This window comes from Mirounga angustirostris, unplaced genomic scaffold (assembly GCF_029215605.1).
Source record: "Mirounga angustirostris isolate CCGP_5_RB_7025 unplaced genomic scaffold, mMirAng1.0.hap1 SCAF_15, whole genome shotgun sequence".
Taxonomy (NCBI): Eukaryota; Metazoa; Chordata; class Mammalia; order Carnivora; family Phocidae; genus Mirounga; species Mirounga angustirostris.
In genome coordinates this window covers 57,598,290-57,611,155 of record NW_026991723.1, presented here as the reverse complement: position 1 = coordinate 57,611,155, position 12,866 = coordinate 57,598,290, and the positions used below count along the sequence as shown (strand labels likewise).

At 45.5% G+C, this 12,866-nt stretch overlaps 1 protein-coding gene and 1 long non-coding RNA gene across 2 annotated transcripts in view; one reads left to right on the top strand and one right to left on the bottom strand.

Annotated features, from left to right (window-relative positions):
• Nucleotides 1–12,866, bottom strand: part of LOC135362641 (uncharacterized) — a 108,543-nt gene that overhangs the window by 79,344 nt on the left and 16,333 nt on the right. The gene's annotated exons all lie outside the window — the stretch shown is intronic.
• On the top strand, nt 5,338–12,378 carry SPATA31F1 (SPATA31 subfamily F member 1). Its single transcript, XM_045883686.2, has 4 exons — nt 5,338–5,481; nt 6,122–6,161; nt 6,685–6,745; nt 8,404–12,378. Exons 1-4 carry the CDS (start codon nt 5,338–5,340, stop codon nt 12,245–12,247), a joined length of 4,089 nt encoding a protein of 1,362 aa, XP_045739642.2. The 3' UTR covers nt 12,248–12,378.

Sequence of the window (12,866 nt, the reverse complement as noted above, 5' to 3'; positions counted from 1 at the left end):
GAGCCTGCTTCTCCCTCTGACCTCTACCCTCTCATGCTCTTTCTCTCTCTCTCTCAAATAAATAAATAAAATCTTAAAAAATATATATATACAATAACTCTTAAGACATTAGACACTAAGCAACAAACGATAGAGATCACTGAGAGATGGGAAAACAATGAGGTGAGCCCTACAATGGTGTCAGCTTATGGCCTGGACAAAGTTCCCAGGTTGTGGTGTAGTGAGGAGGAACCCAGGTAGAACTTGACAGTCTATGAGTTGAGAAGATGGAGCTAGGAGTTAGAGATGGCCAAGGCATAGTATCTGAAAAGAAGGGGCTGGACAGAGAAAGAATTCTTGAGATCTGAAGAGGGTCTCCCTCAAGTGTTCAGCAGGGGACTAATCAGTACATGCAGGTAGGAAAAGTACCTGAGATAGGATTTTTTAAAAACAAAAGATATAAAGGCATAATACCCAGAGATCACACAGAGGTAGTTAGAGTATTCCAACAAACATCAAAATAAATGAGACATTGGGTAGAGTATAAAATAAGGCCTTGCCTCAGTAGTAAGTAAAAATTAATCCTGGACTAAACGTTGGTAGGATCTGCCTAATAAAGTTTATAAGGAATACCTGAAGGCTCAAACTGTTCCAAGTAATTTAACTGAATTACAAAACAAAGCTCAACAATATTTGTAGAAAAAAGTGGTGGACTAGGAAGCTCCAAGTCTTTGCTCTCCCATGGAAACATTAAAAAACAACCAGAAACTGACAACTATAATAACCTTATAGGAACTCTGGAAAGTAGTCAAAGGTCTATAGCAACCAAGCAAATGTACAATAAAAAAATCATATTCAAAACAGTAGGAAATTTTATTATGTGTTTACTTGCCTTTGCTCCACCCCTTCCCCAGTGTGGTGAGGTTTTTGTCTAGAGGGAGTGGCAGCCCAATTCCCAATTCCCTTCCTCAAACCAAAGGGAGCAGAACAGACCTTATTTGAACATTCGAACCTATCTGGGGGCTGCCTAAAGGACTGATCTATCTCCCCTAATTTGGAGTTCATGCAGAGAAGAGGTAGATGCTACTCATGAAATCTGCAAGGGGACTACAAACCCATTTGGCAAGAGATTATGAGTGGAGACATAAAATAGACTATAAAAGGCCCAAATGAGAAGGTGGGGTGACTCAGACATTCAGAAGTGGCTATGCATATAAGGGAACTGAAAAGGCCATGATTAGGCCCAGCCAAGATAGACTTCAGAAAAGACCTGAGAAGACCTTAAATTTTTACATTTAGCTTATCCCTAGGCTCAGAGACTATCCAGCTAATTAGAAATTGAGTCAGTCTGTAAAGACTGAGAGGTGGCTGTTTTCACAAATGACCAATCTTTAAAAAAAAAAAAAATTACAAGGAATATAAAGAAACAGGAGAGTATGGCCCATGTAAGGGAGGAAAATAAACTGGCAGAAACTGTCCCTAAATGAGCACAGGCATTAGACTTACTAGATAAATATATTTTTAAAAGATTTTATTTATTTATTTGACAGAGAGAGAGCGCGCACACACACAAGCAGGGGAGTGGCAGGCATAGGGAGAGGGAGAAGCGGGCTCCCCACGGAGCAGGGAGCCCAATGAAAGGCTCAATCCCAGGACCCTGGGATCACGACCTGAGCCGAAGGCAGACGCTTAACCGAATGAGCACCTAAACAAAGATTTTAAAACAACTATCTTATATATGCTAAAGGAAAACACAGATGAAGAACTAAAGGGAATCAGAAATGAACAAAATGAGGGACACCTGGCTGGCTCAGTCAGAATATCGTGCAACTCTTGGTCTCAGGATTGTGAGTCAAGCCCCATCTTGGGTGCAGAGGTGTAGAGATTACTTAAATAAATAAAACTTAAAAAAAAAAAAAGACATGAACAAAATGAGAATATCAACAGAGATACAATTTTTTTTTTAAGTCGGCTCCACACCCATTGTGGAGCCCTATGCGAGGCTTGAACTCACAACCATGAGATAGAGATCTGAGCTAAGATCAAGAGTTGGACACTTAACTGACGGAGCCACCTAGGTGCCCCAAGGGATAGAAATTATTAAAAACAAAAACAAAAACAAAAAACAACTGACAATTCTGAACCAGACAAAATACAATAAGTAAATGGAAATGTTCACTAGAGGAATTCGATGGCAGATCTGTGCAGGCAGAAGAAAGAATCAGCAGATGTATAGACAGGACACTTGAAATTAACAAGTCTGGGGAGGGTATGTACTATGGTGAGCACTGTGAATTGTGTAAGACTGTTGAATCACAGACCTGTACCTCTGAAACAAATAATACATTATATTTAAAAAAAAAAAAAAAAGAAGAAGAAGATAGCAGGAAGGGAAGAATTAAGGGGGGGAAATCAGAGAGGGAGACGAACCCATGAGAGACTATGGACTCTGAGAAACAAACTGAGGGTTCTAGAGGGGAGGGGCATAGGGGAATGGGTTAGCCTGGCAATGGGTATTAAAGAGGGCACGTACTGCATGGAGCACTGGGTGTTATATGCAAACAATGAATCATGGAACACTACGTCAAAAACTAATGATGTAAGGTATGGTGATTAACATAACATAATAAAAAAAATAAAGTAATAAAAAATAAAAAGGGGGAAAAAAAAGAAATTAACAAGTCTGAGGAGCAGAAAGAAAAAAAGAATGCTTTCCCCCTAAGATCAGTAACAAAGCAAAGATGTCTGCTCTCACCACTTCTATTCAACATTATACTGAATGTTCTAATCAGTGCAATAAGGTAAAAAAGAAAAATAAAATGCATTCAAATTGGAAAAGAAGATGAAAATTATCAGATGTTATCATCATTTTGGAAAATACTAAAGAATTTACTAAAAAAAGCTATTACAACTAAAATGTGAATTTAACAAGATTGCAGGATATAAGATAGATATTCAAACAAATTCTATTTCTTCATACTAACAATAAAAATTAGAAAATAAAATTAAAAAGCAGTATCATAAAATGTGAAATAGGGGTAAATTCACAAAATATGTACAAGACTTGTACAAAAAATATTTCTGAGAGAAATTAAATTAAATAAATGGAGAGATACACCATATCCATGGATCAAAAAAACTTAATATTGTTCAAGTGTCAATTCACTCACAGGAATTTTTCCTACAGATATACTCACATATGTGTACATAGATTTATAAATATATGAGGTTTGTGTCAGCATTATTATTCAGAACAAAAGACTGTAAATAACTAAATATCCATTAATAAAGATTTAAAGATGAGTTGTGTTATAGCCATATCAAGGAAGACATTACAGCCTTTAATGATATATACAAGATATATGTGTATTATTAAATGAAATAAAAGGAAAAACTGTCATACTATACTTCCATTTGTGAAGAAAAACATAATTCATTTGTTTTTGGCTATGCTGGACTAGTTTGGGAAGATACACAGAAATCTGATAGGAATAACTGGCTCAAGAGAGGAAAAATGGGAAATGAGAGACAAGGGTGAGCAGAGATACTTACTACATACCTTATTCTGCCCATTGAATGTTGTACTATGTATATGTATGCCTACTTTTTAAAACACAGTTTCAGTAATTAAAATCAATTCGAGAGACCTCATCCCTGCTACTCCAATCTTCTGTCACAAGTCCTCTCCAATCCACCCATCTCCACCTCTGCTAGATAGACTGCATTTCTTACTGCCAAATGCACTCCATGGCCCATTGCTCTGTGTTCTGCATTTGTTCGTAAGTTTCTCTCCCACCTGGAATATGCTCCTTCCCCACAGCCTGCACTTTAAGACCCAACTCTTATGTCACTCTACCCAGGAGTCCTCTCTGACCACCCTGATCCCTCACTATGGTTTCTCTCCTCTGAAATGGGATATTTATAACCTAGACTTTGCAAATGAGTATGTAATTTTATTTGTTCTAGATTACTAGCTCCTGCTTTGTGTGAATTAGTCTTATCTTGGTAACCAGATAGTTAAGTGTCTTGGGAGCAGGAAGGCAACACAACTCAAACGTCTTAGTACCCATGACACTGCCCAGTTTAGGGATGAGCACAGACTGAGGGCTCACCATGCCAGCTGGGTGGAGGACTGGATGCTGGAGAAGTGACCAAAATAGCCTCTTCAGAGATTTTGAGCACAGGGATTTTTTTGGCTATGAGACTGCTGTCACCAGGGTAAGACTCTCAGGGAAATTCAGAAGTTCAGTGTTGGAGAAATATGACAGTAACCACAGAGGTCAATCAGGTAACATAAATGTATAAATAAATGGGCAGAGAATAGAAATGATGGGCCCCAGAAATAAATTAGAAAACAAATGGCTTGCTTAAAGGTTTCAAAAATCCAAGTTAAAAAAAAAAAAACAAAAAACAAAAAACCCTCCTTCAGGCAAACAGCTTATATCCAGAGTAGCTGAGTAGATCTAACCATGATCACCAACTAGTTTATGACCTTAAGTCAGAAGTGGCCACTAACCCCTCTCTGGAGGTAGTCATATCCATGAGCAGACAGAATTCTATAACATGGTAAAAACAGCTCTAGAAAACCAACTTTTAAAGAGGTCAATAAATGAATCTCCTTACTCTATCTCCATGGAAGGCAGTGTTTATATCTCTTCCCACTTATCTGTAAGCCTGAGACCACACACACCAGGAGGCATTCCTTCCTGGTTCCCACAATGTCATTTAAAGGTGTCACCTTGCCCTTTTCCTCCTATATAAACCATTGTCCCCTTTATATACTTTTGATTCCCCGTCACCCAATGCCTGTAATATCAAAGCTCTCCATTCTCAAGCCATAACCAGACTCTGCTCTCCCTAACCTCATGTGTGCTTCACAGATATATTTCTAGTACAGGTGAGGGAGTTAATGGGGATTCCTCTGTCCCAGCCACTCTTCTTCAAAAGGCGCCCTATGTCCCTAAACATTCAGTTTTCTGGGGACGGGTGACCAGATGTAAAGGAGAGAGCCAAGACATTAGGCTGGTGTGAAGTGTGCAGAGTACAGACAAAGTGGAGGCATAGACACTGCCTATGAATAGACACCTTTAGTCCCAGGCTCTGTAACCCTTAGAGACAATTGGACACCTTCTTCTACAGACTAAATCACCATATAAGCTTCCCTAAGACAGATAAAAGTCTTTGACACTACGCCTGCCTTGTGAAACAGAAGGGCTTTGTGATGCAGTCTGGTGGCCTGGTTCCATCATCTATGAGGTGGAGATGACAAGGCATAGCATTGGGAGTCATTAGGCACCAGGACCCTGAATGCCTAGATATAGGAATGGTTGCTCTCCTCGTGCTAATGTGGTTTAGACCATGTTGAGCCATACTGTTGTTCTGTGGGATTTCAAGTATCCCTTATATACCTATGGCTTCATCTTCATTATTCTTCTAATTATCTGGCAAGTAACAAGGAGTTACTGTGGATTAAGGTTGGAACCCAAAAGGATCTGCTGCCAGGTAGGGAAACATGAGACCATGATTGAACTAATTAAGCCTCAGATAAGAAGCTTTTAAGATCTCAGAGTCTCTTCTTTTACCACCACTCCCCAATTTTTATACCATGCATTCAGTAACTTTTATATGGTACTTCTCAAAGACTAGTAATAATTCCTTTCCAGGCCACCCTACAGTGTATTCTAGTTGAAAAATAAAGAACCTCTCAATCTGGTTTGGGTTGGGACCTAGATGAAATGGAATCTACATCCTGGATCTCAGAATACCTCCCAGTAAGCGGGATTTTTCTGGTTGGTGGTTTCTATAGGCATTTGTTAACAGAAATCCTTTGGCTATTACACCTACACACCCTTTAATCTGTTCCACTCTTTCTCTTGCTTCATCATAAACCTCATGCATAACTTCTCCTGGGAAAGAAATGAGAGGTATCGAGTATGGAAGAGCCTTGAAATAAATAAAAAACAAGCAGAGAAGGGAAATGTTGAGGTGAAAAGAAATGGGTATGGAAAGGAAAGTTAGGAAAGTAAATCAAATATAGACAGACACATAGAAAGGGATTGGGAAATGTGTATTAGCTTTGTCATGTTTTAAACATGAATAGAAATGGTGTCCCAGCTTCATACTCTAACATTTTGTCTTTAAGCGTCACAGAAAAGTCAGGATAAGAGATGCAGCAACAGGAGGTAAGGTCTGTCTCTGTTCTGACTCCCCTCACTATGGACAAGATTCCCCTGACTCCTACTCCTACTCCAACAAGTAGCCTGGTGCTCTAACCACTGAAAGCTCCAATTACCCCAGTTGACAGATTCTCCCAGAAGACTTTCTTGGGTGGGAAATCAGGGCCTAGGAATGTTCCAGAATTCTCTACCTTACCCCTGCCCCTGGGAATGAAGAATGAAGAAGCAGGACAGAAGCCTTTAGCTGTGTCATTTACTAGCTTTACGACCCTGTGGAAGTCGCTTCATCTCTCAGTCTGTGATCCCTGAAATGGGCATCTCATGATCCTGCCTCACTCAGCGTGTGGTTGTGATGATCAAATGAAATTAGGTCCGGGACAGCATGTTGCAAGGGGTTAAGTTGTACACAGACATGCCTTAGAGCATTGACTGTTGGGGTTTTCAGCCTCTTCTTACTCAAAGGCCTTCAGCTTGCTATAGGATGTCCCTGCATCCTCTCATTCCTTGTAACACTGTCCTGGTTTTTCAGCTAGGAGATTTTGCCAGGAAGAAGCTGAGAAGCCATGGGAGCTGCTCTCTGTTATGAAAAGGTGATCACTTGCTCTTTGCAGTCTCCAAACCCCCAGCCTGGCCTGTGATGATTTCTCTGCTTGGCCTGGGGCAGGGAGGAGAAGAGGGATAATGTCTGGGAGGGAGTCAGACACTGGATGCTGAAGACTGATTGAGACTGCCAGGGCAGAGGGGGATCAGGTGTCTCAGGAAGGAGGAGTCTTCCAGTTCTGCTCTGGGCTAGGTTCACAGTGGTCCTGAAATTCAGGATTTTGCTACTATGTAATTCATTGACGATGCTACATGAGTTTGTACTCAGCCACAGACAAATTATCCAGTCAAGAGAATAGAGAAATGCATGCATAAATAAATCACCATGTCATATTCCCTTTATAGTTACAACTATTCAAGGGCAGACCCATGGAACCTGCTAATATTACCTCCATGGTTTTATCTTCAGAGAGGCCAATTCCTGGGACAGCCCTCAGAAAGGATCGTGTCATCTTATCCTCTTCTTAAAATCTCTAAAGAATGGGATTGGCCTTTAAGAGATGCTATGTACAGGAGCTAGGACACTCCATAGTCCCCAGAATGCAGAGTTCCCACAAAGACCTCATTTTCCACAGCTTAGGAATACTGAATGCCAGGCTGTGGCCTTCTTTAGTTAGTTAGTTAGTTAGTTAGTTAGTTAGTTAGTTAGTTAGTTAGTTAGTTCGTTATAAAGATTTTATTTATTTATTTAATTGACAGAGAGAGAGAGACATCGAGAGGGAACACAAGCAGAGGGAGTGGGAGAGGGAGAAGCAGGCTTCCCGCCGAGCAGGGAGCCCAATGTGGGGCTTGATCCCAGGACCCTGGGACCATGACCCCAGCCGAAGGCAGTCGCCCAACCAACTGAGTCACCCAGGCACCCCTGGGTTGTGGCCTTCTTAATCCCAGATGAGACTGACTCCAGGTTCTTCTGGGAATGTTCCTGGTGATGCCCATTCAGCTAACCATTGGCTCCCTGCCTCTGCCTGGTTTCCTTCTCCTGGTTCAGCTTCTCAACATAGATCAACAGACAGTACACCCCACCTCTTAGTCTCTCATGGCCCTGCATTCCCACGGGTTGTCTGAGACCTTGCCCAACAAGCTCCAGACCCTCAGCCCAGCCCAGCCCAACATAATTTGCCAATGGCCTTTTCCTAGGAGGCAAAGGAGATGGGTAAACACCATGAGGGTACAGGCCCCAAGGCTTCCAGGACTAGAGGAGGGTGAACGAAATCTCCAGGCCACACATATTCAAAGAGGCAGGTGTTGGGGTGCCTGGGTGGCTCAGTTGGTTAAGCATCCCACTCTTTATCTCAGCTCAGGTCTTGATCTCAGGGTTGTGAGTTCAAGCCCCGCACCGGGCTCCATGCTAGGTGTGGAGCCTACTTAAAAAAGCAAAACAAGGGCGCCTGGGTGGCTCAGTTGGTTAAACGACTGCCTTCGGCTCAGGTCATGATCCTGGAGTCCCGGGATCGAGTCCCACATCGGGCTCCCTGCTTAGCAGAGAGTCTGCTTCTCTCTCTGACCCTCCCCCTTCTTGTGCTCTCTCTCTCTCTCATTCTCTCTCTCAAATAAATAAATAAAATCTTTAAAAAAAAAAAAAAAAGCAAAACAAAAGAAAGAAGCAGATGTCATTCCATCAGTAACTGTTGCCATCCTCCCTTCCCAGCCAGAACTGGCTTCCTCAGGAGGGAAGTGTGAGGCGGCTCCTGTGTGCGGATACCTGCTGCGAAATCTGCAATGCTGTGGCTCTGGAGATTCAGCAGTGGCTGGTGGGTGAGAACACCCTGATCTCTCCCCCTTCATCAGGGCCATTGCAGGACTCCTCTTGCCTAGAGATTTTGTCCATGTCTACTGTGTCTTTCAACCAGAGTCTGCAGCAACATTCCCTACACTCCAAATCACTTGCACTTGGATCTGCAACCCCCCCAGTGTTGCAATTAGTGGGTCAGAAATCCTTAACACAGTCAGCTGTCCAGTCAGCTGGTACAGTCAGGATCCATGATTGCTGGGCTGAACACCTCCAGCTGGGGCAGGGATTTCAAATGCCAGAGGTGCCCAGGGGCCCAGAGACTTTGTGTTATTCAAGACTTGAGGAGCCTAGGGTTCCAGTGAACCAGCAGGAGATGATGCAGAGCAGCCCAACCCTTGTCTGTGGAAACCAAGGACAACAGTCCTTGAATTCCCAGGTCTCTGTGCAGACCCCGAACAGAGAAATCACTACCCTGACACACCCTATGGCCTTGCATATGGTTACTGTCCTCCCTGCCCACCTGCCATTCCTCAGTCCTGAAGTCCTAAGGCTTCTTGAGGTACATGTGAAAAAATGGATGCATTTCCAAAGGTGGGGGCTACCCAGACGTGTGGAGGAGTCCCTGAGGCAGCTTATGCCAAATCCGCCGTTGTTTTACCAACCTGTAAATAACCAACCAGTTTCTTTCATCCAGAAGAATACTTCTCAGTTCTCTATTGAAAAATCTGGGACCTATTCCTACCAGACCTGGGGTTCATGTATGGCCAGCCAGCCTACCCAGGCCTTCTGGGTTTCTGAATGGTCCATTATGGATCCAGAACAAAGACACCACCACCAGCAAATCCCAAATGATATGGCTCTGGCCTTGACCTCTCCAGCCCTTAAAGACTCAAGTGGCCTCTGTGCACTTCCTGGGTACCAGGATCATGACTCAGTGGGCCATCTGCAGCAGAAATACAGCCAGCTATTCTGTGGACTCCCTTCTCTGCACAGTGAGTCCCTGGTTAACACCTTCCTGGGCTCTCAAAGTTTCTGCACGAATGGGAGCATGTCCAAGCATCCCTTGAAGGATTCTTTTCTCTTCAAGGAACTCTCCATTCTCCCTCTGCTACCTAAAACTCCATCCCAGTCTGCCACACCCTCTTCCCCATCTTCCCCAAACTGGGTCATTCCATCTGACTACCAACAACCTCAAATCAGTGTCCCATTTCTGACTCTGGCCGAGTGTGATGCCCTGGAGTGGCACCTGCTGCAGAGGCAGCTCCAGCTTCAGTGGGGCTTGTCAGCTGTTTTCCAGAGACCTCAGCACACCCAGAACCCCATGCAGTATAGACCCTGTGGCAAAGCCCAGTCTCCTGAGACAGTGAAAACTTCCTGGCCAGTGAAACCCATCACAGTCCTCACTAGGGAACTGGTTTTCTTCCCGGAGCATGCCCGGAGGCTGCTAGAATTCCACCTCCAGCGGCAGTTGATTCACCATCGCTGGGGCCTGCCCCCAAAGATCCAGGAGTCCATCCAATTGCTCTTGTCCCCCACTGATCAGTCAACTCGGTCCTGGAGCAGCACAGCCCTAGCCAACGTCCATGCTCCCCAACCTACAGCCCTAGAGGCCACTGGGGCCGGTGACCCATTCTCACCCATCACAGGCCCAGTGTCAGTCCCCATGCCACACTTGTTTGACCAGGCCAAGGCAGTATTGCAGGGCCACATCAACTCCAAATGTGGGCAGATTCACCAGGGCGAGGTCCCTGCTCGTGTATATAGCTCTTGGCAGTGCATAATTCCTGGGGGCCTGCAAGTGGCTCCCTTCACCTGCATCCCAGAAAGCAAGCCCTTGGAGCTACAGGTAGCAACTGACCCTGCCCTAAAACAAAAAGCTGTGCCCTGGATACCAATGGCCCTTGATCAACAGCAACAAGCCTCACCAGATGCTATCACTGAACACCCTAAGCTGTCCCAAGCCCTGTCCGAGGGAGCCATTGAGAAACTGGAGACAACTTTGCGGCACAAGTACCTGGCCTTCTTGTCAGGGCTGCCTGCTCTTTATTATGTGGCTCTCTCTAGGGCCATGGCACCGGCAATCTCTACCGAAGCTGTAATCGCAGGAATGGTGCCTGGACCTGGTGAGTTCCCAAGTGAACCTCTGACTCAGATGATCTCATCGGAAGAGCGGTGTCTGAGTCCTGGGCCATGCTTTCAAGATGCCAACGAGACTTGTGCAGACATTGAAGATGAGCTCCAGGTGGAAGAGCAGGTGGAAGAAATGATCAAGGCGGTGCCTCTAGAAAGCCAGGCAGAGGCCTCTGGGCCCTACACACTCAAGAAACCCATTTTAGCCCAACTAAATTTCCATCTAAGAAAGAAGATCCTAGAGATACAACTGGGAATTCCCATAAAGGCAAGGTTGTCCAGAGAACAAACTGTAGCAGCCCCAGACAACACACCCACAGAGGAGTCTCTAGGGAGTCTAAACAACCAAGGAAAAACATTGCTCCAGGATCTCCCCATCCCACCAGACACTCCTCGTGTCCCAGATCCAGAATGGCTCCACCTTAAAGAACAGCTGGTCCTTGAGTTAAAGGCAGTGCAGCAGAACCAGAAGCAACCTAGTTCAAGAGCAATACCTCATGGTTCTGCCCACTGGGCCTCTAAGATCTCACAACCCAGTGGGGACATGACAGAGGCCCAGGTGCTTTGTGTTCAGTTGGAGGCCAATGTGAACAGCCCCAGCCTGGAGGAGCCCTGGAGCCCTGAGCCCCAAAGCCCTGGCCACAGCAAGGACTCAGCCCAAGTCCCCATGCTGGCAGAAAAGAGAGAGGACCCAGGGAAACCCAAATTGGCAGGGGACCACGGAGAAGGGGATGCAGGGTTTGCACACTCCTCTACAAGAGACGTAAGCCTCCCTGATGAAGCCCAGAGGCCAAAAGGGATGCTTCTGAACAGGACTCCTCATAGCCCCTGGCGACGGAGCCGTAGCTTTCATCTTGATGCTCCCTGTGAACACAGTACCCGGCATCACCCTCAGATTAAGCTTCCAGAGCCACCTCCGGGAATCCCTGGGGCGAAGGTATCTGAGAAGAATGACCTGCACAGCAGTCAAACCAAGCTTAATGTCATCCTCAAACCAGCAAGGATTCCTAAGAATGCCCAACCTGTGGTGCCCCAGGCATCACAGGGCCAGCTTTTCCTGGGCCAACTCATTCACAGTAAGCCTTTGCAGGGCCAAACTTTGAAAGGTCAGGTTTTGCAGGGCCAGGTGATGCCAGTCCATACCCACAAGAGGCCCAGCCTTCCTGAATCGGGCTTGAGAAGTAAGATGAAATCCTTTCTGCACTGTTTTAACTCCAAGGCAAAAGGCAAAGTGCACGAGGAATCCATGTTCTCTACAGCTGGGAAAGTGGCCAACACCAGAAAAGAAAATGTAGAAAAGGGCCTGGCTCCAGCTAAAAGTCCCATGGGGCGAACCAAGACAGAGCGGATAAGAGGGGACTCCAAGGCTCCATCTTCCCCCACTGAGAAGCAGGTGGGCCTGGCCTTCTTGGATGGTCCCCATTCCCCAGACAGTAAGCTCCGGCACCGCTCCCGCTCTCACCAACTCCATTCTGCCTCAGTCCTGGGCCACCCCCGCCACTGCCCTCGGCACTGTCCTGGAGTGGCTTGTGCCACCCAACCAGGGAACGTACCCTGGATCTCACCTCTCACCTCAGAGGGAAACGTTGGTCTGCTCAAGAAGACCCAACACAATCAAAAGACTTGGTAGGCTCCCCCAACATCTGTGTCCCTTGAAGAGGACTGCTGCTGTCATTTTCATTAATGTGCAGGTGGGGCAGAGTGCCACCCAAAATACACTCTATGTCTCTAAGCAAAGCACTGTCTGTCTCCTCCTTCTCTCCACTGTGGTGTGTTAAGGGAAGGTATGAGGGGAGGCTAAAATGTCCTTCCCATCTAGAGAAGGAGCTTTAACCCACACTTAAGCTGGGTCAGCATTCCACACAACTCCTCCCACCCCACCCTGGGCTGTGGATAAAGGGGCTTGAGCAGAGAAGGAAGGTAAGGTAAATAAGGGTCAGGCTTGAATTCTATCATGGCTTCCCATTGGTGTCCTTAGGCCCAGAGGAGCAATGTGGACATGAGGATAGTAGCGACGAGAAGGAGTGGCCAGGAATCCCACAGACAGAATTCACTGATGACTTCCGTAAAGGCCCATAGTCTGCAGGGGAGGTTTTCAGAGGAGTGCCACAGCACTCCCACCTTGAGGAGGTACTTTGTGTTTATTCAAAAGCATGTAGCTAATATGACAGGATGTCAAAAGCAAATGATAGAATCTCCCCTGCTCTGCTCCCTGTTGGTTATTGGCAAGATCTTTCTGGAGAACTCAT